General features: G+C 33.9%; 2 protein-coding genes, 1 long non-coding RNA gene and 1 pseudogene across 3 annotated transcripts; 3 read left to right on the forward strand and 1 right to left on the reverse strand.

Moving 5' to 3' along the window:
• Positions 1-11028: 11028 nt before the first annotated feature.
• LOC132631382 (uncharacterized mitochondrial protein AtMg00810-like) lies at positions 11029-11745 on the reverse strand. The gene is made up of 3 exons (XM_060346958.1): positions 11369-11745; positions 11246-11302; positions 11029-11134 (listed from the first exon to the last, which is right to left on the reverse strand). The coding sequence occupies exons 1-3, from the start codon at positions 11743-11745 to the stop codon at positions 11029-11031; spliced, it is 540 nt and encodes a 179-aa protein (XP_060202941.1).
• Positions 11746-15982: 4237 nt separating this feature from the next.
• Positions 15983-19804, forward strand: LOC132632607 (histone deacetylase 6-like; annotated as a pseudogene).
• A 444-nt stretch (positions 19805-20248) lies between these two features.
• Positions 20249-22523, forward strand: LOC132632609 (putative pentatricopeptide repeat-containing protein At1g64310). Its single transcript, XM_060348600.1, has one exon. The coding sequence runs from the start codon at positions 20643-20645 to the stop codon at positions 22308-22310; it is 1668 nt and encodes a 555-aa protein (XP_060204583.1). The 5' UTR covers positions 20249-20642; the 3' UTR covers positions 22311-22523.
• Positions 22524-22986: 463 nt separating this feature from the next.
• On the forward strand, positions 22987-26470 carry LOC132632610 (uncharacterized). The gene is made up of 3 exons (XR_009579443.1): positions 22987-23565; positions 24894-25454; positions 26065-26470. It is a non-coding gene; the product is annotated as an uncharacterized LOC132632610 (long non-coding RNA).
• The last annotated feature ends 222 nt before the right edge of the window (positions 26471-26692 follow it).

The raw sequence follows: 26692 nt of genomic DNA on the forward strand, positions 1-26692 counted from the left end.
AATTATGAACTCAACTTTAATTCGATATTTCAATAGATGAATTCAAATATATATTCGTCGTTTAAAACGAGCTCTGTTCACTGGTTTGATATTGTTATTTTTCAAAGTTTTTTGATGAACTAGTTTTTTAACCTTTTTTTTTTGTTAAAAATATGAATGTACTTTTTGAATTCAATTTTTTTTTTAATTTGTTAGCTGTTTGAATGAGATATGAGATCGGATATAGTATGGGAGGATATTTGCGTGAATCAGGGAACATTAAGAACTGATTTTAATTTAAATTGGAATAGATTTTGTTTCCATAAATATAGCACTTTCAGTTTTCTCAGCGTGTGTATTTCCGTTATATTTATTCTATATTTAAGTCGATGCGACTACTAGCTAAATATAGGTCCTCCAGCTACGAATTGTAAATGTAGAACATATAGTTATAGGTTGTTAGAAGGAGCTAAAAGGTAGCTGTTTGTGAAAATTTTACTTCTTATATGTTGTAAGTTTTACTAGAATGTTGGTATTGTTGTGCTTCATGACAAAGAGGATTGCACTACAAATTAAAGTAGAAAAATGGTAAAAACCTATTTGAGAAATGAAGGGCAATAAAAAAAACTTATACGCATTGATGTTGTACAATTTTTTATTTTTTATTTTCATTGCTAAGAATTAGGATTGAATTGCACATAGTTTGCTCATGTTAACTTACTATATGGAAATGGAGATTGTCCAATATTAAGTTCCAACACTTTCCCTGAATTATTCGACCAAGTATATATTCACTTACTTACCTTACTCATCAAATACCATATTGAACCAGGAAAGCGGGTCCTTACTTTCACTAATTTCTTTCTTGTAATCGAACCTGGTAAGAAGATTTGAACATAATTCATTCCCATTGACTGAAAAATATCATACACATGACATTATAAAGAAATTCTACACTATTAATGCATTTTAACATGTTATAGCAAGGGCCGAGTGTCAGCACATTTGATGAGCTTCTTGTGTTACACGGTTGAGGTGGAGGATCCAAACTCCATCAACAGCGTAGCTTCTCCTTTCCCTTGACCGATCTAACTTAAAAAAATACCATGTAAAAGCTTGTTTTTATTCTGTCAGATTATAAACTAGACTCAAAGAAAAGAAAAAAAAAAAAAAGGGACTAGCCAAATTCCTTGCAGATTATATTGAATAATGAGTCATTCATTAAATAACATCACTAGCTGCAGCCGCCAGCCTGTCCATGACTTCTGGATCAGTACTATGGCCTAATCCAGAGGCGGATTCAGGATTTAAACTTATATACTAATAGATTTAATCTTTTAAGATTTTTAACTTGAATCCGTTGAATGTTAAAAGTTATGGATTCATGTCTAATAGTTATTGCAATTTAAATAAATTTGCATCTAAAGTTCAGGTTCAATTAAAAGCCCACCTATCATGCAGCATACTAGTCTCTAGTCTGCATGAGTGGAAGTTAGACATTCCATTTCTGATGCAGCCAACAATTATTATATCGAGAAAACAATAGGCAAAAACACACAAACTTTGGATTTTCAGTGGTCATGCAAGCAAGATGGCTTTCTTGTGTGAGAATCAAAATGATACAAGGACACTACACTAAGGGGTCGTTTGGTAGCTCGTAAAACACACTTTATTCATGTATTAATTTCTGCATAATTTATATTATGTTTGATAGCTATTAAAGAGACACCTTATTCATGTATCAAAGCCCGTTTGGATTAGCTGAAAAAAGTGACTTTTAAGCATAAGTGCTTAAAGTACTTTTTAAGTGCTGAAAGTTATTTTATAAATAAGCAGTTACGTGTTTGGATAAAAGTGTTTAAATGATTTTTAGAAGTAAGGGTAATATTAGAATTAACAGAAAATATAAGGGATAAAAGGGCAAAGTTGTTGGTCAAACCAAATGACTTTTAAGTAAAAAAAAAAAAAAATTGGGGTTGAGCAACTTCTTGGTTTTGGCTTATTTTAAGCACTTTTTAACTTAATTTAAGCTATTTTTTATTTTTGCCAAATACCCAAATAAGTTAAAAATGGCTTATAAGCTGGTTTGACCAACTTATAAGCCAATCCAAACGGGCTCTTAATTTCTGCATACTTATACCGCATTTGGTAGCTAGTTCGGAAGTAAGTTATTCATGTACAAAATTAGTACGACAATTGGTTTGCAATTTATAAACCCGCATAACTAATACATGTATAAGTTATGAGGGAATCAATGTATCATTTTATGCGGGATAGAAGATGGAATAACTAACACATGAATGAAAAGTTGAAATGACAATATTACCCTTATCACTCCTCACTTAAAGACTTTCCTTTTCCAAACAAATATTTTTATATGATTTTTTAATACAATATTTTACTATTTTGTAAAAAAAAAAAAGTTTTAATTTTAATTATAAACAAATATCTTAATTTTAAAAGGTATAATATTTGTTAATTTTTAATATGGCAAACCAACATCCAAAGAAATAATTTATGCATAAATAATCCTGCATTAATAATACCTGCATTACTAATACCCGCATAATCCTAACCAGCTACCAAACGACCCCTAAACGTTCTATAATATCATTAATGATATTAATATTGATTTTGATTTTAAGTTTTCATTCCGGTGTTCGATATCTATTTTGGAGCTTGGCTAATCCAAACTCTAGTTGGAAAGTGGTACTTTGAAGGTAAAGAACTCTCAAAGGCGTTTTCATTTCAGAGCTCGAACCAGAGACCTTTTTAATTAAGGATCAGATAAGAGTATTTATCACTTCACCACAATCTTTGGTGATAATATTAAATTGATGACATTAATGTTGATCAGTTAAATTTACAACTTCTTAACCGAATATGAATGTATGTATGACATTTAATTTTTTTTCTACCTCTAATGGAATTTGTCTAAATAAGAAGTAAATGTGCTTGAACCATCCAAAGTTGAAATTGTTGACAATGACCTTTGACGCTAATGTACCTTTTTTTGGAAGCGCTACGTACATGGATTTTTAGTCCCGATGTGGGAAAGACAAATCTACGAATAAAGTAGTTACGGGCAAGCTGGACCATCTCATTTATCATTTGAAGCTCTTTAATTAAAATCGTCAAATTTGGAAATAATGGTAGATGTGAAAATCTTAATACAGAAAATATCAACTAAGCGTGATGATTAGACAAAGATGGAGAGGTTTTCTTCCTAAGGTACCACAATTACAACTTTTGACTTGAAGCAAGTGAATTTGGGTCCATCAATAATTTGTAAAGGGAATTTGCCATATGGTATAAAGATAATACTAATCCCTGTTTGAAGTTAAGGTTGTAATTATTTGACAAGATATATCCCACTAATTAATCAACTTATGAGCATCATTATGTCTGCTAACTTACTGCAGACAATTCTCCTTCTTTAATAAATTAGGAAGGAATGTGGTGATGTGGGGTGGGGGTCCGTCTTTTAATCTTTCTACGCTATGATTCAGTGATGATCATGTCTTCAATGAATCTTTGGTGGTTGGCCCGATTCTGGCTTCTTTAGAAATGACATTAGCCTTTCCCGATTCCTATGATGTAATTTTTGTGCCTGAACTTGCTTAAATTAAAGAGTCAATTTCTCTTCGTGATGAGTTTCATACAAGAAGGGGTAACTTATGAAAAAATTACGGGGTATTTGGGCACACTTTAATCATTCCATTAAGTATTTGTTATCTCTCACCAAGTAAAGGATAATTTTGTCCGTCAATACTTAAATGAATGAGAAATAATTTGTTAGAAAAATTGTATACAGTCCACACAAGATCGCATGTAAATCATTAGACAGTGATATAAATCGAAAAAATAGTAAAGGCACTTACCTTGATCCATGGTAAGAATCGATAGAAGGAAGTCATGACCTTCTAAGTCTTGTTACTTTCTTTGTGACACTTCTATTAATGGGGTAGAGAGAAAAAGAATTATGTAACAGACTTAGGGACCACAATCAATATAATATAGCAAAACACCTCTTTGGAAGAGACATAACTCTTCAAAGGTAACCTTTCAGAAGAGGTGTAACTCTTCAATTATGAACCCATCAATCTAAAGAGTTAATTAGGTTTCTACGCATATAAAATTCATACCTTATAACATAAGATTTATATATTTAGTCCTTAAAATTAATACCTTATTAGATAAGAAAAATGAGCTTCTTTAATTGATAGCAATCTATGTACAATTATATTAAACTAATTTTACCGTACGCTCTTTGCGCGTGACCAAAGCACATACCTCATTTGACAACAAATTAAACACGAAAAATAAATTAGACTTAGCTACAAACTTTTTCGTTAATCCATTGCTAAATTGCTCGTAGCAAGCAATTTTATTTGATAATTCATCGCTAATTCCTCTGTAAAAATGATTAGTAATGAATTTTACTGTTTATCTTTCCGTCGCTAATACATGTTTATTTAGATAACTTAATATATAAAGAATATTAATAGCTTTCATTTGTTAGATAAGTGTAAAAAAAAATGACAATTCATTTAGGATATAATTTATTTTCTACTATTTTATCCTTGTTATTTTAAAATCGTATTTTACCAATTTGTCATTAAACATTATACTATAATCGATTTTGCTTTATTTCTAGTTTATTTCACCACCGATATTATTCTTCTTTAACAAATTTACATAACTTTCTTAGTTTGACTGTTTTGATTTTTTTTAAATCATAATATATTTTTTTTGGCTTAAAAAAATCATAATTACAATTTTTTTAAAAAATCATTTTTTAAGATAGGAATTTTATATGTGTATTTTCTTACTTTTTTTTTATATATGTTAGAAAACTTAGGAATATTCTGATCTTTTTAACATGTAGATTAATGTGCTAATGATATCTTGCATCTTTGTTAAGTATTAATAAAAGGTGTATATGTGGTAGGTTTCTTTTTTGAATTTCAATCACAGAGACATGTCATGACCAAATAATTTTTTCTTGAAACTCATCCTTAATCTTGCAATTTTGCCCTAAAGTCCGTTACTAAATCAGGTCTGAGGAAGTTGTCCTTCACATAATTATTTTGGTGTCGTTCGCCCGTTTTACCCTTTAAAATAGATTTTACATTGGACGAAATTATAATTTAATAATATTTCTATTATTTAGGACTTTGAAATCACCTAAAATTTTGACCGTTAAATCTTTCCTTATTTGAATTATGTTAGAAGTCTTAATATTTAAAACTTTGAAATTAATTTTAGTAAATATTTTATTATTTGAATTATGTTAGAAGTTCTAATATTTAGGACTTTAAAATCAACTAAATTTTACTAATTAAATATTTGAATAATAAATAAAGTGCATCAATTGTTTCCTATAATAACTACACGTAAATATATTAAATTTTGGACTCTGAAACCTATAAAATAATATTACGTTTGTTTAATCCTTTCTAGAATAATCAATAGTCTAGAGTTTTAGCCGGACTAATGCCTCTTCCTCCCCAAAAGCCTTTATGGCTTCTCTTTGTATTATTCACTTCTATATTTACTAATTCTTGTTTTCTTCTTAATCTACTTATTGTTAAGTCTTATGCCAAGACATACATATTCTCTGACCATCTTTATCTCCATTTCAGATTTTAATTTTGTTAGTGGACTCAAGGTACACACAGTACCCATATTAATGAGTACATATTTTAAAAAAAATATCGAATTATGATTAACCAATATAGTTGAGTTAAATTGTAGGAACTTAAAAAAAAAAAAAAAAAGTGTAAATCTTGAAAATGGCGAACTTTTATCCCATTTAGCTTAGCTAGGCTTATAATGGAAGAAATCTTGCTCTACAAAAGTTCTTAAATGTAGTTCTGTACCCCCCATTGTTCCTGCAAGTTTTAATTTAATTATAATTTGATTAATTGCAGATAAAAGATTCAATACTTTAATTCATAGAAGAATCTACTCCCTCCGGATCAAAAAAAGAGTCCACTTAGTCATTTGCACACCCCTTAAGAAAATACTAACTCCTAGACAAAAATAGGTAATTTGACTAAACTACCCCTAATTAAATAGGCATTTGAATTTGTTCATATAACACTTAATAGGGGCAAATATAGAAAAACAAGGTTAATTCTTTCTTGATTTGCTAAGTGAACTCTTTTTTTGATGTGGATGGAGTAATTGATTAGGTACTCGTCACTATAAATTTGACAAAGAGATTATTTATACCAAATAATAAAACAAACAGTCTTGTCTCAAACATTAGATTAAATCAGAATTGAATAAAGAACTTACAATCAACATCAAGAAAATCAGAGAGGAAGCCTATTAATTCCAGCAACTGAAATTAAACATATAAAATTCAAATAACATAAGCTGTAAATCTGGTAAGGTATTTTTATAAAGAAAAGTAAAGCCGTTTAATATGAATTGTCTCTTAAGACAGCATTGAAATTGAAATAGTTGAACTCACCTTAGAATCTATAAGAAAATAAAAGAATGTTAAGTCAATTAAAAACCTTATAATCTGCTTCGCAGAAGCAAACATTTTTTTTTTATAACTCATCAATATCTGGAAGAACCATATAATAATTTTGTTCCTTTGAGATCTTGCACAAGATGCTCTTCATGAGTTTGTCTAGATGTAAAAATACCGCAAATATGATGACGGCTAATTGTGACTTCAACAAAGTTCAGTTGGTGTTAGTACACGAAAAATACAAAAAAAAAAAAATTTAACAAAAATACTACAATTGTGAGCAAGGAATATTTATTTAGATGTTAATACAACCACCTGTAACAAATTAACAATAAGAAAAAGGATGAAGATGAGTTTGGTTTTCGACTTTACCTTCTTTATAAAGCAATCAAATTATTTCGTCAATTGTAACCTTGATAACAATCAATAAAAAATAATCTCTAATTATATACAATTCATATATAATCTTAAACGTTATTAACTAAAAGAAATAAAGAACGGCACAAATAAAAACTAAAAAGACAAAAATCAAAATCAAAATAAGAACTAAGAAGACAAAGAAGAAGGAAGCATAAGAAACGTATGTTTACGGCAAAGTGTATGTTTTCCCTAAAGTATGATCCAGAATATATTACTTAAATAGAGTTGGAGAGATCCTTTTTTATATAATGTAAAATTCTAAATGATTTAGGAGCGTGGAAAAATATATTATTAGTGTAGATAATTAAATAATAATTAGTTTTTTTCAAAAAAATTTAGTGCCTATGGGAAAATAAAAACAATTCATTGAAATTTAGGGGACTTCAAAAACCAAATTAATAGGCAAAGTTCGGTCTAAAGCCTAGGCAAATTTCGTTCCTTCAACGGGTGAATAACGAAAGCCTAATTTTAGGTACATAATTCAAATAAGGTAAGATTTAATAACCATATTTTAATTTCTAAATATTAGAGAAATAATTGAGTAAAATGGTAAATAACTATTTTGTCTATTGTAGAGTGTTTTAATGAAGGACAAAAAGTTCAAACAACATTTCTAAGACCCTTTGTGTTTTTAATATAATATAGATATGTGAGTCTACTAAATAGAGAATTTCTGACATAAATCACCTAATTCGTTGTTACTACTTCGGACTGTGGGGGTGATTCTCATTTTTTGACGATTTCATCTAAGACTAAGAAAAGCTTCGATAGGAATCTCTCACATTATATATACTGGTGTAGTTCTAATTCTCTTGCTGTCCACCTTTCTTGCTCTCCAATTAACAAGAAAATGAAAATAGAACATTATATGAATTTAAATGCCTTGGCTAATAGGATAAATCTTTATTCACCTGAGTCCCAACGGCCAACACATCAAGGATTCAAAAAGAGAAAACACTGTTTATTACAATGTGATCATATTTCCTGTTGTGGGCACTGGGCTCCTCCATTTTGTCCAAATGCTTTTGGGGTCCTTTTTCAACGTGGTGGGCTCTAAATTTTATCCGCTGAACTAACGGAAGCAAAACTTAATTAGTGACGGGTGAAGTGATTAAATGACCCTTTATAAAATATAATAGATCGTCTGTGTGTTATTTTAGAATCGCTCATGTATACAGAGAGTCATATAAGGGTCATATACATCTATTTATTTTGTAAAGACTCCTTTTAACTAATATCCTCATTAGTTAGGGACCTCAAAAAACAGTGGCAGACCTATGTAGTATACTATGGGTGCTTCGCTTTTTGTGACAAACACTATTATTTACATGCAAAATCTAGTAATTAATTCAAATATATTAACTGAGCACCCACTTGATGTAACAATTTCCAAACTAAAAAAAATGGAGCACCCATTACATAACATTTCTGAATCCGCTACTGAAAAAAGTCATTAGCAAGCCTATTAAGATTATAACCTTTGTTTTACAAATTATGACTGGCCATCATCTGGGAACCTTACAATCTAATATACACTAAGCGTGACAAGAATTTTTTGTACCACTCAACCTGTTATTGCAGGTTATTTAATACAGTTTCAAGTTACCAAATTGTATTTTTTTAATAGTTACTTTTGATTGCAGATAACTTAATCAAATCGTGTAAAAATTTAATACTCTGTCAATGTGCAAAACTAAAACTGCGAAAAGAACAGAAAATAGACTCGATGGTTCGAAAAGAAAATACGGGCTTGGTTGAGTTAACTAGTTGAGGGCAATTCGTAGGAATGCCCTTATTTTGGGGTGGTCTTTAATTTTTGGCCATTAAATTGGTGGTTTTTAATTTTTGGCCTTCGCTAAAATCCTTTGGTTTCAGGTTCAAACCCTGCTCAGTCAAAAATTAAAAAAAAAAATCGTAAGATCGAGTTTGGATTCGCAAGGCAGACAATCTCTACCTGCAGGTAGAATTTTGCTGCCTTCAGGTACGGTAAGGTAGAGTTTGCCTCAAAACTCTACCTGATCAGACAGAGTATCAGGTAGAGTTATGAGGAATACTATACCTTAAGGCAGAGTTTTGCCTTCAGTCATGTCAAAACTCTGCCTTAAGGCCAACTTTGGCCCGAACAGGCCTAACTTTACTTCAAAATTTTGCCTTGCGATTTTTTTTTTAAATGAGCCGGAGTTCGAACCCCAAACCTCATGGTATTAGGTGAAAGGGACAAAAATTAAAGACCACCAATTTGAGGGACAAAAATTAAAGACCAATGCATTTGAAGGGCACTCTGCACAAAAAATTGACTAGTTGACCCTAACCAGCCAGGCTTTATATTTTATTTTTGCGAGGGTCATTTGCACGATTGACCTTCAAAGGCACTGGTCTTTAATTTTTGCCCCTCAAATTGGTGGTTTTTAATTTTTGCCCTTCGCTAAAAATTCTTTGGTTTCTGGTTCGAACTCCCGTTCAATAAAAAATAATAAAAAAAAAAATCACAGTTTTGCAGGCGGAGTTTCAAATTCTCCCTTAAGGCAGAGTTTTGCCTTCTGCCTTAAGGCAATTTTTTTTTGCACTTAGTTGGAATATTACAAACATGTGCCTTAAGGCCTAACTTTTGCCCGAATAGGCCTAATTTTGGGCAAAAGTTAGGCCTTAAGGTAGAAATTTGCCTTAACGCTTAATTTTGAGTAAACTTTTACCTTAAGGCCTAAATTTTGCCCGAATAGGCCTAACTTTGCTACAAACTTCATCCTTGCAAAATTCCTTTTTCTTTTTTAATAAGCTGGGGTTAGAAACCAGAACTTCGGGATATTAGATGAAGGACAAAAATTAAAGGCCATCAATTTGAGGGCCAAAGATTAAAGACCAGTGCTTTTGAAGGACAATCCGCACAAAAAAAAAAGTTTTTGCGAGCCAAGACCGAATTAATATAGGCCCGTTAGAAGAAAATGTTCTGCAAAAGAAATTCCAAAAACAGAAAGTGAAGTTACACAATTGACTAAGAGCCTGTTTGGATGGGCTTAAAAAAAGTAGCTTATAAGCTGGAAACAGTTTATAAGCCAAAAAAAAATAAAAAAATTGGGGTAGTCCAACTTATTTTTTTTGGCTTATAAACTGTTTTCAGCTTATAAGTTGCTTTAGATAAGCTAAGCCAAACAAGCCAATTAATTTTTTGAGCTTATTTTAAGCACAAAATGGCTTTAAACTGTTCGGCCAAACACTCAAAAAAGCTAAAAACAGCTTATAGGCAACTTATAAGTCAATCCAAACGGGCTCTAAATAAATTTACAGCTCTAGCTAATAAAGTATATAAATGTATTATATATTTACCTGATTTTTTTTTAGGTAGCAACTATTTATGTTACTTTCTAAAATTGAAAATAACGATTCTATTTTAGCATAGAATAACAAAAGTACTTTTTGACTTGAGTATATCTAACATGTATATTCACAATTTGACTGGTATCTGTGCAGAATAAGGAAATTAAATTCTCATGACAAACCCATACAAATGGTTTTACATTCGCCAATCTCCTCCCCTTAATTTTACACATATGTCTCCCAATTATTAAAGTTATTTATATAAGATGTATAAGTTTATCAAACTATTCATCTTTAATATACCTTTAATTACGTGTATAGACGTATTTAAATGTCGTATATGAAGTCCAGCACTATTCTACACACATATTTTAACTAATTTGATGATTTTACCATTTTATTGATTTCCACGACTGAGAAATTAGTATAACTCAGCTATGGATGCATTACATGAACATGGAAATGAAGAGGAGAGAAATTGGAAGGAGAATGAGATATTTTTCTTATCTTCAACAAATAGTACACGTGGTGTATTTAAAAATCACTTCACACACACACACATTCACGTGCACTCTAACAAACTCATAACTAACTAATCATCACAACTAATGAAAGCTAAGATCCGGCTAATCACAATGCTCTAACTGCCTCGTATACTCTCTGTATACAAGTGATATACTGTGCCTGTATACTGGCTACATATATCGCTTGTATACCTATGTATATCTACTAACTTAACACTCGCCTTCAAGCTGGTGGGTGAAAAACATCAAGCACACCCAGCTTGGAAAGAAGAAAATGATGTTGAGTAATCCTTAATCCTTTGGTCAGCAAGTCTGCAGTTGCAGTTTAGAACTCACAAACTCAGTCTTGATCAAACCATCTTTGAGCTTTTCCCTCACAAAATGACAATCTATTTCAATATGTTTGGTCCTTTTATGAAAAATTGGGTTAGATGTTATTTGCAATACTGCTTTGTTATAACAATACAGCTTGATAGGCAATATGATTTATATTCTCAAATCCTGCTATAGACCAGCTAACCAGATTACTTCAACCACTACTGCTGCTATGCTTTTATATTCAGCTTCTGCTAAACTCCTGCTGACAGTATGATGCTTCTTTGACTTCTATGAGATCAAGGAATCACCTAGTTGCACAACATACCCTGCGACAGATCTCCTTGTATTGAGGCATGAAGCCCAATCTACATCACAGAAAACTGTTAAGTTGTTGATGCTGCTTCTTTTCAGTAACACTTCTTGCCCTGGTGTTTTCTTCAAGTACCTCAGCATTCTCATAGCTGATTCCCAATGTGATATTTTGGGACATTGCATGAATTGACTAAGAACTTGTACTACAAAACAGATATCTAGTCTAGTGATTGTCAAATAGATCAGTTTTCCCACTAGCTGCTGATAACTATGAATGTCATCAAGAAGTGGATTATCTGTACTTTGGAGTAGCGTATCATATTCAACTGTAGTGAGTCTCAAATTCATTTCCATTGGTGTAGAAGCAGACTTTGTACCACTTATCCCCATTGCAGATAATAATTCAAGAGTATATTTCCTTTGATTCAATAAAATGCCAGTCTTAGATCTCAGTACTTCAATGCCAAAAAAATATCTCAGCTATCCCAAGTCTTTGACCTTAAAGTTATTGTGCAATGTTTGTTGTGCTTCTTCAATCAACTTCAGGCTGCTTCCTGTAATCAGAAGATCATCCACATATACTAGAATTACCACAATGTCATTCTCAGACTGCCTAGTGAATAAATAATGATCATGTGGACTTTGTGCAAAGCCTGCTGCAAGCAAGGCACTAGACAACTTGATATTCTATTAACTAGATGCTTGTTTCAAACCATACAAAAATTTCAATAGTTTAACACCTTGTTCTCCCCCTGTCTATAAAATCCTTGTGGCAAGGACATGTACACTTCTTCATACAAATCCCCTTGAAGAAGTGCATTATTAACGTCCATTTGTATCAAAAGCCAATATTTTGATGCTGCAATGTTGATGACAGTTCTTACTGTAACCATCTTAGCAACTGGTGAAAAAGTCTCATGATAATCCAATCCTTCCTGCTGAGTATAACCTAGCTTTATATTTGTCTACTGAACCATCAACCATATATTTGATCTTGAACACCCATTTAGAACCGATGGCTTGTTTTCCCACTGGCAAGTCTAAAAGCTTCCAAGTGTTGTTGCCCTCTAAGACTTAGGCTCTACTTCATTAGAGAAAGCACCTAAATATGCTTGATAGGAACCAAATAGGTGTGAATAGTCAAGGTGATCTGAGCGAGGATAAGTGCAATGGGCTGAAGGTTTAGAACTAGCGATATAGTCTTTGTGCCAAACTGGCACTTTGACTGATCTTGTAGGTCTAGGTTGGATGGAAGTTAGTGATGGAGCAACACTAGAGAGATCTTTCATTGTATGAGAAACATCAACTTGTTCAGTGATATCATTATGAACGCTCTCACTCTGAACATCAGGGACTATAGTAGGAGTTTCTTCAGGTGGAGGAAATGAGGAGGGACAAATATTTAGGTTCTTAGTAGCTACACAACTTGGAATTTCAGCATTTCTAAGTACAAGAGGTTGCAAGGCTGCAGGATCAGAGTTGCTTAAGATCTGCAGGAACAAACATGTCTGCAGCGTCAATGGAATTGGCAGTTTGGAAAGGAAAAGTGTATTCCCTAAATGTGACATCTCTACTGACAAAGAGAACCTTTTCAATCAAATCAAACAGTCTATACCCCTTTTGAGTCTCTGAATATCCCACTAATATTGCTTTTCTAGCTCTAGGGGCAAAATTATCTCCTTTTGGCAGTTTACTGGCATAACACAAACAACCAAACACTCTAAGGTGATCAAGCTTGGGTAGTTTATTATCTAGCATTTCATATGGAGATTTGCCTCCAAGGACATCTAAAGGCAACTTATTGATAAGATAGACAACAATTTTGACACAATCTTCCCAAAACTGTATAGGAACAGAACTTTGAAATCTTAATGCCCTAGCCATTTCAAGATGTGTCTATGTTTTCTCTTCACTACTCCATTTTGTTGTGGAGTGTATGCACAACTGCTTTGATGAATAATCCCATTAGTACTAAACAGTTTAATACATGAAGAATTAAAGAATACTGTGCCATTAACAGACCTGATCATCTTAACAGACAATTCAAACTGATTTTTTATCAAAGCAATGAAATCTTTCAGCACTACAATGACTTCACATTTAGACTGAATCAAACATATCCATTTTATTCACTAGATCTTGATATTGTTCTTCAGAAAACTGATGTCCAAAAGTATGTCTTCTACTAGTTGAAGTTTCTCATTCTTTAGCATAATGTGCTGTAGGCTTGAAGTCATTCTTCCCTCTTTGTTCATTTCCTTTCTTCTTACTCTTGAAGTCTGATGGATATCCTATCACTTTATAACATCTATTCTAAGGATGCCCTTATATCCACAATGTCTGCAAGGCCCTCCATATCTAGTCTTATAACCTTGATTTACATAACCAGTTTTGTAGCCTTGATTTCCTCGATTTCTTTCTGTAAGCAAAGTTAAAGGTTCTTTGTGTTTGTCCATAACATCTAATGCTATTTGGCTCTCCTTTTGTGTTACCACTGCATAGGCTTTATTAACTGTCACAACTGGCTTTCTAGCCAAAATGCTGCTTCTGATTGCACTATAACTTTCTTTCAATCCCATCAGGAATTGCAACAACCTTTGAGATTTCAAGCGAGCTATATAGGCAACTGATTCCTCACACTCACACCCTGTGCTGGGATCATGCATCTATTTTTGCCCATCGATCCTTCAGTTTTGAATAGTAAGTTGTAACAGAATCATTACATTGCTTAAGATTCCCAATCTTTGTCCATAAATGATTGGCTTTAGTTCTGATCTATCAAACCTTTCCTCAAAGTCCTTCCATATCTTCTTTGCATTTGATGCATACATGATTCTTGGTAGTAATTCACTTACAACTGTACTTGCAATCCATGATACTACTATTGCATTACATTTTTCCACTGTTCTTTCAAAGCTCCTTTATATGCATTTTTTTTGCACAAGTTCTATCTATGAAACCTAGCTTTCGTTTTCTTCTTAGTGCGAATTTCATTGATTTGCTCCAAAGAGCATAATTTTTTGGACCAGTAAGTTTCATTGGAATTAGAACAACACAAGGTGCATTTGATGCTTGAAGTTAAAATGGATGATTATGATCTAGTGCAGTTACTTCATTAACTGCCATTGTTGCTGTGTTTTCATTGGCCACAATTGTTGCTTGTTTTCAAAGCTTCGAGTTAATGTGTTTCCTTTGTTTATTGCGCAATCTAATTACGTATAGATCGTTGCACTGATACCATATTAATTTCCACAACTGAGAATTTAGTAGAACTCAGCCATGGATGCATTACATGAACATGGAAATGAAGAGGAGAGAAATTGGAAGGAGAATAAGATATTTTTATTAGCTTCAACAAAGAGTACATGTGGTGTATTTATAACCACTTCACACATACACATTCACATGCACTCTAACAAACTCACAACTAACTAATCGTCACAACTAATGACAGCTAAGATCCAGCTAATCACAATGCTATAACTGCCTTGTATACTCTTTGTATACAAGTGATATACTGCCTCTGTATACTAGCTACATATATCGCTTGTATACCTATGTATATCTACAAACTTTACAACATTTCAATTAAATTTAGATTCTCTTATAATAAGTGAAATCATTTATCTATTTCTATCTAAAACTAAACTTAAAGGCAAGTTTTAGAGAGTGGTAGTTAGACCAATTATATTGTATGGGGCGGAGTGTCGGCCAATCAAGAATTCTTACGTCCAGAAGATGAAGGTGGCGGAGATGAGGATGTTGCGATGGATATGTGGGCATACGAGGAGAGGTATGATTAAGAATGAAAATATTCGAGAAAAGGCAGGGGTGGCCTCGATGGATGACAAGATGTGGGAAGTGCGGCTGAGATGGTTCGGGTATGTGAAGAAGAGATGAACGGATGCCCCAGTATGGAGGTGTGAGAGGTTGGCTATGGATGGTTTCAGGAGAGGTAAAGGTAGGCCGAAGAAGTATTGAGGAAAGGTGATTAGACAAGACATGACGCAGCTCTAGCTCACCGAGGACATGACCATAGATAGAAGATTATGGAGGACACAGATTAGAGTACTACACTAGTAGATAGTTGAGCGCTTCCGTAGTATTACTCTTGTAGTTTCTTGTCCTTTGATTTCTTTTATTCTCTGGTGTTTCGTGTACTTCGATTATTGTATGATTTTGTGGCAGTTATGTTATTTTTCTTTTTTTCGGACTGATTTTTGTTATTATTTGTTGTTTCTTGTTCTGGATTGCTTTTGTTTGCTTTTCTTTGAGTCGAGGGTCTATTGGAAACAACATCTCTATCTCCTAAGGTAGGGATAAGGTCTGTGTACACTCACCCTCCCCAAACCCTATTTGTGAAATTATACTAGTAATGTTTTTGTTCTTGTATTTTCCAAGAATACTTATTGTAAAGTAAATATTTATGTCGTTTCCAGAATTTGACTCTTTTAAAGCACATTTTGAAAATACTAATCAAACACAAATTATTGTACTAATACTGACAAAACTGCTTGTCAAATATGTTGACGAAATATAAACCGCTAGCCTCTCATAATACTACTCCATTTAAATATTTATTTTAACGAAAATATTTCTCAAATTAATTAGATTTTACATGCTTGGACAAAAAGACTTCTCCCCAGTTTCTAATCCCTTTTGGTTTGGGTAATCTTTTCCTTGAACCTTTTTATACAAAGTTAGTTCCTCCCTATATACTTGGTGTATATTGTACTTGAAAGAGAGAAATTTAAAGAAGATTTTTGACAGTGAACAAACATTAACACAGTGGCAGTGGGCTCTTCTATCATAGATGGCGGCGCATCGCTTCGTTCAACGGTACCGACGCAACAAAACACTGAGTTTCTTATTTCTTTGACCCTTACATCGGTGACTATTACTATGGCCAAGGTCATCCAATGAAGCCTCACCGTATTCGCATTGCACACAATATTGTTTGCCATTATGACCTTCACAAGAAAATGGAGATCACTAAGCCTTTCCCTGCAAGTGCTAAAGATGTTGGTTGGTTCCACTCGCCTGACTATGTTGACTTTCTTTCTTCCGTTTCACCCGAAACTCTTTACGATGCTGGCCAACTTAGACGATTCAATGTCGGTTCGGATTGACCTATTTTTGATGGACTTTTTGATTTCTGTCAAGCTTCTGCTGGTGGGTCCATTGGGGATGCTGTTAAACTTAATCATCAAGATGCTGATATTGCTATCAATTGGGCTGGTGGATTGCACCATGCAAAGAAAAGTGCGGCTTCTGGATTTTGTTATGTTAATGATATTGTTCTTGGAATTCTTGAACTTCTCAAGTCCTACAAGGTAAATAGGACTACTCAATCTTCTTATTCTCTGTTTTCGTTATTTTATTTTGGTGGTCTCGTTCACATTGGTAGCACATATGTATGTGTATGATAATTTTTCTTTTGGGTATCGCTGGTGTACTCTGTTTCTGTGTATAGCCAATTTAGTTATGTGCTTGATGTGTTGTGGCTGTTACTATTACTGGAGATATTTCATTGGGATTCATGTTAATTATGATATTTGGATCTTTTGGAGTTTATAACTAATTGTATTGCTTCTTAAAAAAAAACTATAGCTGGACAATGTGAAGTGTAACAAAGGTTTTTTTCTTCTCTTTCTGAAAAGACAAGCTGTTTATTGTAAATTGTCGGTTTTTTAATATTGTAAAAAGTTGCTTACTTGATGGTGTGAGTAATTTCGAAAAAAAAAATTGCTCTCTTTATTGGTGGTAAATCCCTGAAAAGGCGTACTTTGTGTTAAAAATTTCAATGTTATTAGGCAAGTTTGGAATGATTAATTATGCGTTAGAGTTAGCTAAAACAGGATCGGAGAAATCTGGTGCTAAACTCAATCTGCCTCGTGGATAGAAAGTAAATACTGAAGCCATTGAATGTGCTTCTATCTTCTATGTTTGTAAGCAATATGTTAATAATAATCTTGAGGATGTGGAAAAGGATTAAAGATAGTATCACATTCAGTGTATATGCTATGTATTGCTTACAGTTACCAGTTTCAACAACAAAATAAATGTTATGTATTGCTTTGTATTGTTGTCTGTAAAGAAGTAATATTATTATATTCTTTTCTGGTATTTTGTTGATTACCATGAATGATCAGAGGTCTTTATCAGGTCATACTTAATTGGATAGACCGAGTAATTTGGAGTCCAAAATACATATCCGTTTTTTTAAAAAAAATTGGAACTTAGTTGATTACTCATTATTTCTGTAATTATTGAGGATTTTAACTGATACAGTTCCAATAATTGTGCAGCGTGTACTGTATATAGATATTGATGTTCACCACGGAGACGGAGTTGAGGAGGCTTTTTACACCACAGATCGGGTTATAACAGTGTCTTTTCATAAGTTTGGGGACTTCTTTCCTGGTACAGGGCATATCAAAGACATTGGTATAGGTACTGGGAAGTACTATGCCTTAAATGCCCCTTTGAATAATGGGATTGATGATGAAAGTTTCCGTCATCTATTCCGTCCGGTAATCCTAAAAGTGATGGAGGTTTATCAACCTAATGTTGTTGTTCTTCAATGTGGTGCTGATTCACTAGCCGGAGACAGGTTGGGTCTTTTTAACTTGTCAGTCCATGGCCATGCAGATTGCCTTCGGTTCCTGAGGTCTTTCAATGTCCCTTTAATGATACTAGGCGGTGGAGGTTATACAATTAGAAATGTTGCTCGCTGCTGGTGCTATGAGGTGTGTCTCTATATCTCCATTTTGGTGCTTTTTTCCTGCCTTTGGATTTTCACCTGTTATCTTTTTTACTCGTCTTGCAAGTTGTGCTAAGGTTGAGCTTCCTCAAAGTTTACAGACAGCAGTTGCAATTGGAATAGAACCCGAGAACAAATTGCCTTACAATGATTATTGGGAGTATTTTGGCCCAGATTACACTCTTAATGTGGAACCAATACCTATGGTGAACAAGAATTCGCCCCAGGATTTGGAGAAGATCAGGTAATCTGAACATCATTCTTTTAGGGCTTGCTTTAAAATGTGGCTTTCCTTGTTCATTCTTTCTGAAGCATTAGCCAGTGTGAGATCATGAACAAATCTTTATGAAGCAGCAATAGTGTTTGGGACTAATATTGTGTTGGTATAGTTACTTTAAGTGTCATGTTTCTCAAGAGTCTTTTAGTTTGTCTAGAGATTTGTTGTCGATGTAGGAATAACTGTAGGAATAATTGTGAGATTTTGAGAACCCCTAATCTGTCTTATAAGATTAATTATTAAGTAGATGTCCAAATAGAGCGGAATTGAGACACAAAGGATTTATTGAAATGAGTTCTAATTTTTGGAAACGGTTTGGAAATGGTTTTGAGACACAAAGCATTAACCAGGATTTATTAACTTGAACTGGTTTGGAAATGAGTTGTAATTTTTGTTGTATAAAATGTTATAAATTGATTGAAAATGTTTTTTTTTTTTTTTTTTGCATAGATATAAGAAATATTCCTGTCTTAAAGTCAAAAATATTTTGAACTGGCACAATTTCAAGTACGCATTTGCATCCCTCACTGTCACACAATTTGATTCGACTCTTAAGGATATTCCTAGATTATGTTTAATTTTTTGTTCATGACGTACAACTCTTTGCTTTTTCATTGCCTTGTTTGGAAATAGTAAGCGAAGATTCCATTTTTCTTGTATCAATTAATATAAATCTTCTGCATTTCCTATTCATGACAATTTTCTTGTTTCGTTCTGTTTCCTTGGCTAGAATTTGAGATGAAGTTATTTAACATGAATAGTTGGTGGTGCAGGAACATGTTGCTGGAGCAACTCTCGCATTTACCCCATGCACCCAGTGCTCCATTTCAAATGGCACCTTGCATAACAGAAGTTCCAGAAGAGGTCAGCCCTAGTTTATCTTCAAGATCATTTGATTTTCTATGTATTTTATCCGACCTGATCCCCGTGTAACAATTTTATGTATGCAGAGAGAGGAAGACATGGATCAAAGGCCTAAACCACGGAGATGGATGAAAGAGGAATATGAGTCTGATACTGATGAAGACGAGATGTCCCAATAATGAAAAGTTCGGTTACAACAATTACTCCAACCGCGAGAACTTGACCATCAAGTTGTATTCTACCCACACTTGAAACAAACATCCAGGCTTCCATTGTTCCCCGTTTCTTTACATTTTTTTTGTGCATTTCTCTGCGTCTTGGGGTCAGTTTATTTGTAAATCGTTTAAATCAATCCATAAGCTCGTTTGTTTTTCATGTTAGTTAGCACTTTACCTGGTAAAGTCTTTCATTTCAGTTTCCTTATTTTCAAATAGCTATATGTGAGCTGACATAGATCATATTTCTCCCTGTATTATTGTCCAAGAACTTGCCATGCTGATCCCAATAGTCCAAAACTTTAATCTTGTCATGCAAAATTTTGTCTCAACTTTGTTGGGGGTTCATAAAAGAATCCTCCATAAAATTTTGTCAGAAACTGAAATTTAAAAGGGAAAAAAATAAATTAAGCAAGTTTCTTGAAGTTGCTTAATCTCGAGTAAATGGTTTGGTCAATGTTTTTGCAGAACAAAATAAGAAACCTACTAATTCCAATATTCTGATAATGTACTGATTAAGTGAATTGGCTAACAGGACGAGGGTGGGTCAATTTGACAAATCGAAGTTTTGGATGCTAAATTCTGTTTAAGCAAAAGTTAAGAGGAAAAAATAATTTAACATATTCTTCTACCATTTGAATGGAAAAAAATAAAAAAGTGAAAAATCCTCAAAATTGGTGCCTCAAACAAATGGACCTTGATATATAAAGCTTATAAACAAACAATGCACATTTTAGTGTAGTGAAAAGAGATCTTTTTTTTTGTTTTTGGCATGCAGGATCGAAACTCGAAAGTCCAACGAAATTCGTCTATAAGGATATTTGGATTGATTTATTTTAAGTGCTTATTGGCGCTCAAATACTTTTCTAGTTTTTGTAGTGTTTGATAAAAATAAAAGTGGTTAAAAGCACTTATGTTAGGCATAAAAGTTAAGTTTAGCTACTTTTGAGAAAAAGTATATCTAAGTCTAAGGAAACAAATTACGCATAAATTACATGTCTCGTATCCAAGTGTTAATGAACTCGTATGTTTAGCATTGCCTGACCCTTGATTTAAGTGAAACAAGTGATTTAAAAAAAAAACATACAACCAAGCAAATGCGTTTAAGCTAAATTTGCAGGGGTAAAGTAATGATTTTAGGAGTGGAATATTTGTTTGAAATTTGGTGATGTTCATCCCCTTCCATTTCCTTGTTTCTCAACTCTCAAAGCTGAAGCTTACCATTCCAAGAACCAAAGAAGTTCATGCTTTCATAATCAAGACTCATCTATCACACGACCCATTTTACGCTACAAGAATTCTAAGGTTCTATGCTCTAAACAACGACATCATTTCTGCTCGCAACTTGTTTGATAAAACTCCTCAACGAAGTATTTACCTCTGGAACTCCTTAATCCGTGCTTATGCTAAAGCCCACAAATTTAAAGATGCATTTTCGTTGTTTAAAGACATGCTTATCTCTGAAATAAAGCCTGATAACTTTACTTTTGCTTGCCTTATTCGAGCCAGTTATGAGAATTATGATGTGCATAGTTTGAGAGTTTTACATGGTGCTGTTGTTCTCAATGGATTGCAGTATGACTTCATTTGTAGTAGCCAATTGGTCAGTGCTTATTCAAGATTAGGCTGTATAGTTGATGCAAGCAAGGTGTTTTATGGGATAACTGAGCCAGATTTGGTCCTATGGAATTCAATGATATCAGGTTATGGGTGTCTTGGAGAGTTGGAGAAGGGGTTAGACTTGTTTAGTAGAATGCAGATAATGGGTGTGAGGCCTGATGAATATACAATGGTGGGCCTGATTATAAGTATATATGATGCTTGTGTGCTGAAAATAGGTGAAGTAATACATGGATTTTGTTTAAAACTTGGTGTAGAGTCAAAAGATCATGTAAGTAGTCTACTTGTTAATATGTATTGTAGAGTTAAATGTATGGATTCGGCGTTTAGAGTCTTTGATAGCGTTGTAGAACCTGATTTAGTTACATGGTCTGCTTTAATAAGCGGTGTTTCGCTGTGTGGGAATAGCGTCAAGGCCTTGTATTTATTTAGAGAAATGAATATGAAAGGCGGGAAGGCAGATGCATCGCTTATAGCCACTGTGCTGACTGCTTGTTCTCAATTGGCAACTGTGCAGCCAGGCAGTGAGATACATGGTTATGCTTTTCGACATGGATATCAGTTCGAGGTTATGGTCTCCTCTGCTCTAGTTGACATGTACTCGAAATGTGGATTCTTGGAAATGGGATATCAAGTTTATAAGACTATGACTTTCAAGAATATTGTGTCATACAATTCAATTATTTCATGTCTTGGTTTATATGGACTTGCATCTCAGGCCTTTCAGATATTCGAGAAGGCATTGGAGGAAGGGCACAAACCAGATGAAACTACTTTTTCTGCACTCCTTTGTGCATGTTGCCATGCTGGTCTTGTCAATGATGGTCGAGAATATTTCAGAAGAATGAAAGATCAATTTGGCATCTCAGCTAATACCGAACATTATGTTTACATGGTAAAGCTTCTTGGAATGGAAGGACAATTGAGAGAAGCTTATGAACTTGTCCAGTCTCTGGAAGAACCAGTTGACTCTGGCATTTGGGGTGCACTTTTGTCATGCTGTGATGCTCATAGAAATTATGAGTTGGCAGATATTGTAGCTTATCGTCTTTTTGGTAATAAGCTAGAGAATAGTAGCTACAGAGTTATGCTTTCAAATATGTATGCTATTGATGGGAGATGGGATTTGGTAAATAAGTTAAGAGTAGATTCTGGATCGACAAAGTTAAAACTTCCTGGAAAAAGCTGGATTACTAGTAAAAATGCATTCTTGTAAGAGGAATTCTTGAGATGTCTTTTTCTACACCTTTTCACGAGTTCACTTTGTTGAATCTAGGATCAGAAGCTGCAAGAGGAGGTAGGATTTATCAAATTTCCTCATCATCAAAGCAATTTCTATCATGTAATTCCATAACAAATGGAAAAAGAAGATGAGTTTGATCCAATTTGCACTCAAGTTTAATGATTCTATTGAGTTATAGAAGGTTCATCTCCTCACTTCTGTTTCTTCTCCCACAATTTTTTTACCATGAATAATCCATTATTACAAACTGTACCGGTCATGTTAAAGAGATGATGTCAACAGATTGTTAAGGCATGATAACTGAAACTTATAGAAAGGTAAAACAAACAAGAAGCGGCTTACGATCATTGTTGGTCTGCACTGTGTTGATCACTAATGTATCAGCCCTTAGTAAATGGATGGTGAAGACCTTTTTTTCCTTTAGGTATCTGTTCTATGCAAAAGTTCTATCTGCATATTTCAAACTGGTGGGCGGTGGCCACTTTGACTGCTCAGGAATGGTAATCATGTCATCATGTAAGTTTGACAAATTTGCCAATCCTTGTAGTTGTCTTCATAGTCACAGAAATTTTGTCTAATTGGTATAATGCAGCCATGGAATGTTTATGTAAAACAAAGGAAACCAGAATTTTTCCTTTCCCCCCCCCCCCCCCCCCCCCCCCCCCCCCTTTTTATAGCCATGGCAACCTCTCTCTCTCTCTCTCCCTACATTCAGATTTCAGGGACTTCTCCATTCAACTCAGAAAGAGAGAGGGAGAGAGAGATAACAAGGGAGTTACTGCTGTTTGTTGGCTGTTCCGAAAAGCGTGCTTCATTTTCTCGCTTTGTACATTGGTGGAGCTTGTGTTGAAGCAATTACAAGATTATGCATCTGGGCTCTTTATGGCTTTGAGACCGCTTGCTTTTTTGTTACTCTGTATCCTTTAGTTAGAAATTTTTTGGATCTCCTAAAAAAATTACAGTGTTGAAGTTAGATCAATGTCTTTGTTTCACCATTTGTTTGTGATGACATGTTGTCACTAGAATCAATACTCAACTGTGAATGACAATTAAACTTTACCCACTTTCAATTCTTTGCAAAAAATGTCTGTGCTGTTGGTTAAGGTTTGTTCAAGGATATTTGGACTTCACAACTTTATACTGCATGATTACCATTCTCCCAGGAGAGGAAACGAAGGGGAGAAAAAAAGAAAAAAGAAATCACGATGCTGTGCTTCTGATTTAATAGGTAACTCGTGCAGGTTCTTGTAATGTCTCACTAAATCTTGTTCATTTGGATTGTTGATTAAATCTTAGCTGTTGCATAGTATGAAGGAAGTTATCCTTTGAACAGATTTTCTTAGCATACGTTTGGAAGAATAATCATCTTTGCTAATAGCGCTGCATGTGTAACACGCCATGAGACGACTCTATTAAGAACATCTTAAGAATTGCTATAGGTTTTCATATTTTGGACAAGTATGTGCGCTTTTATTCGATATTGACATCTTTTAGTTCATTAACCCAAGTCATTGAAAAATGTCTCTAACATGGGGCAAGAAGTGCATTGTCTGCAGGCTGAGGTTCTCCTCAGCGCAGGGATCATGTGTTTCATAGTCCCTCTATCAGAGGTACCAGAGTTGCGTTTGCAATCTTCAAGGACTCTGAATGACAGGCAGAGTTTCCTTTGTAATTGTGATATGATAAATTGTGGTATCAGCTGAAATTTCAATAAGGCCAAACATTATAGAAGGCATTTATAAAGGAGTAACATTTAACTTAAAGAGCTGGGAAGTAGGATAATTAGGAGTAGAAATGTCAGAAGTCATATTCGGGACTGGTTCTTGCCATCAGTGCATTTAGTATATGAACAAGACCTTTTTTCTTAACCAACTGTGTACTAATCATGCACCTTGATTCCTATTAGATTCTATAAATTATATCAATCAACTTTAGCTTAATCTCAAACTAGTAGCTCCTACCAGGTTTTATTGCCATAAAATTTGACAATATATGCACGTGTAAATAGTTTTGGGGGGAGTCTATTGGTGCGAATGTAATGCCATCCCACTGTCAAATTGCTATCGTTTATATTCTTTTTCTGGACATTCTCTTGTCTTTTCCATGGTTTGTTAAATCTTGCTAAACTTCATTTTTATTAATTGAACTTTGGAATTTTTGTAAGATGTAAGTATTTGACATACATCTTGCTTCAAATGTCTATACTTGCTAAAGGAGGCTAATTAAGTGTTTAATACCTGATATGGGTGTAAAACTATTTGATGTAGTTAAAGTAGGCTGTCATTTTAATTATAGGACCAGTTGCTCAGCCAGTATTGGAATCCTTACCCCTAGATGAAATTTTAGTGTTCTTAGTTATTGTTATTTAAGTGTAGCATAAACAAAGTTTGCATTGAGGTTTCGGAATTCTTCTGAAATGCACAAACCTCTAAATGTGTTAATGGTGCATAAGCTGGTATAAAGCAGTTCTCTCAGATACCATTCTTTCAGTGTCAGGGGCACTTTGAGTAACTTTTCTGGTTGCTTCATTAACATCCTTTTCTTCCGTTTTGTTAGAGGGCCTTGATGGTTGAAGACTTGAAGTGATCCTGGATCACAAATTCTGTTTCCTGACAAATTCGCTAATTCAAGTGAAAGGCATAACAAGTGCGAAGCAACTCTCTTCCATAAAGCAAGACAGCTGATGGCTTCTGTCTGTTCAGTTGTTATTTTTGTGCGTTAAATTTGGTGCTTCCCAAGGACCCAAAATTATTTATAAGACGGGAAGGAAGAAAACATTATGGCAACTCAAAGTATCAAAGCTAAAGTTAATATTTGATATTCTACTTTTATCCTTCTGCAGAGCTGGTACCTATGCTGCATGTGATGAGATCAACAATGAGATCCTTGTAACAGCTCTTCCTTGAACCCAGGAAGACAATACTCATGCACTGTGGAAAGAACATTATGAGTGTGGAGAGGGCACGCTCTGATGACTGTCAGCAAACAAGTTATAAGAAGAATCAAGATGTGTGCATTTAGCATTTGATTAAAAAATCTTGAAGTCTGATTAAAAGTTTTAATGCTGCAGAAACGTTGAATATATCAAGGGAAAATGACCTAATTTCTCAAATTGTGGTAAGGATTTATTTCTTTTTACTTTTCACTTTTGTAACTGCTTAACTAAACGATTGTACCAAGTGCTCTTTTTACTGCTTTCTTTTTGTGTCAATTTCTGCAGAAGTTCAGAAGTAGTTCTTTCTTGATGAGAGCAGTATCTATACTTCCATTCCTGTAAATGGCTTTTCTTATAAATTATCCTTATATGATAATAATAGGAAGAATTTTCCTTTCACTCAGAGGCGAATCCAGGATTTTTGGAACATGGGTTCACCATTAAAAAAAAGAAGGAAAAAATCTATTAAGTCGGGTTTGATCCCTAGACTTCTAGGTAAATAACTCAACCTTCAACCAAGTGCACCATTTAGAATTTTTGGAGCATGAGTTCCAGCAGATAGTATTATACTAATTTTAAAATATATATACATAAAATACCTATTTTTACGGAGAGATCATGTGTTCATGTCTCCCAATTTTTTCACCTAAAATCGCCCCTGCTTTCATTAAGTACCTAACTAACCAAATCATCAAGGATCTCCATCATGTTCTACTGTATTCGTTTTTGCTTTGGATTTGCATTTAGGTTTTGCTTCTCTACAATGCTCATTACATTCTTTGTCTCAAGTAGCAGTGATGATGAAGGTGGAAAAAGTTACTGATGATATGGGAGGAGACTTGCATTTTTTTTTTAATGAAATGGAGACTTGGAATTGCATGCGCACGCACGCACCCTGGATTTTAGATACTGGATATTTGTCACTCTGATGGAGCGGTTATAAAACATCCTAGCATTTTTCTTGCCTGGGCTTTTTAGGTTGTTGCCATTGTTCTACGCGTTTGCTTTTACTTTCTGAGGCAAATTAGGAATAGTGAGCTTATAATCAAAGGGTTGTACTGAAATCAGGTCACTAGTTTAACATCACTAGGTCATTGTGGATTTACTTCCATGTTTTATCCTTATTTGTTTCATCTTTTGGAAGTTACTGTTAATTTTATACTTTGTTATAGAATTGAATGATGAACACAAATAATGTGGAAAGGTTTGCATGATTGTTGAGAACGGCAATATTCCTTTTTCTCTAGGATTCAGAACCTGTATTGCTAGAGTCTTCAACTTTTATATAGTACTTGAAAGCAACCTTGACCTTAAGGCTCTGAAAGTTTAAGAAAAGGAGGCTAGATAAACATGAAGGCATGATAGTAAGACTGAGATAAGGAGTAGGTAAAATGATCAGCTGGAGAGGCTAATTCTTAGA

Source organism: Lycium barbarum, chromosome 3, assembly GCF_019175385.1.
Source record: "Lycium barbarum isolate Lr01 chromosome 3, ASM1917538v2, whole genome shotgun sequence".
Classification (NCBI taxonomy): domain Eukaryota; kingdom Viridiplantae; phylum Streptophyta; class Magnoliopsida; order Solanales; family Solanaceae; genus Lycium; species Lycium barbarum.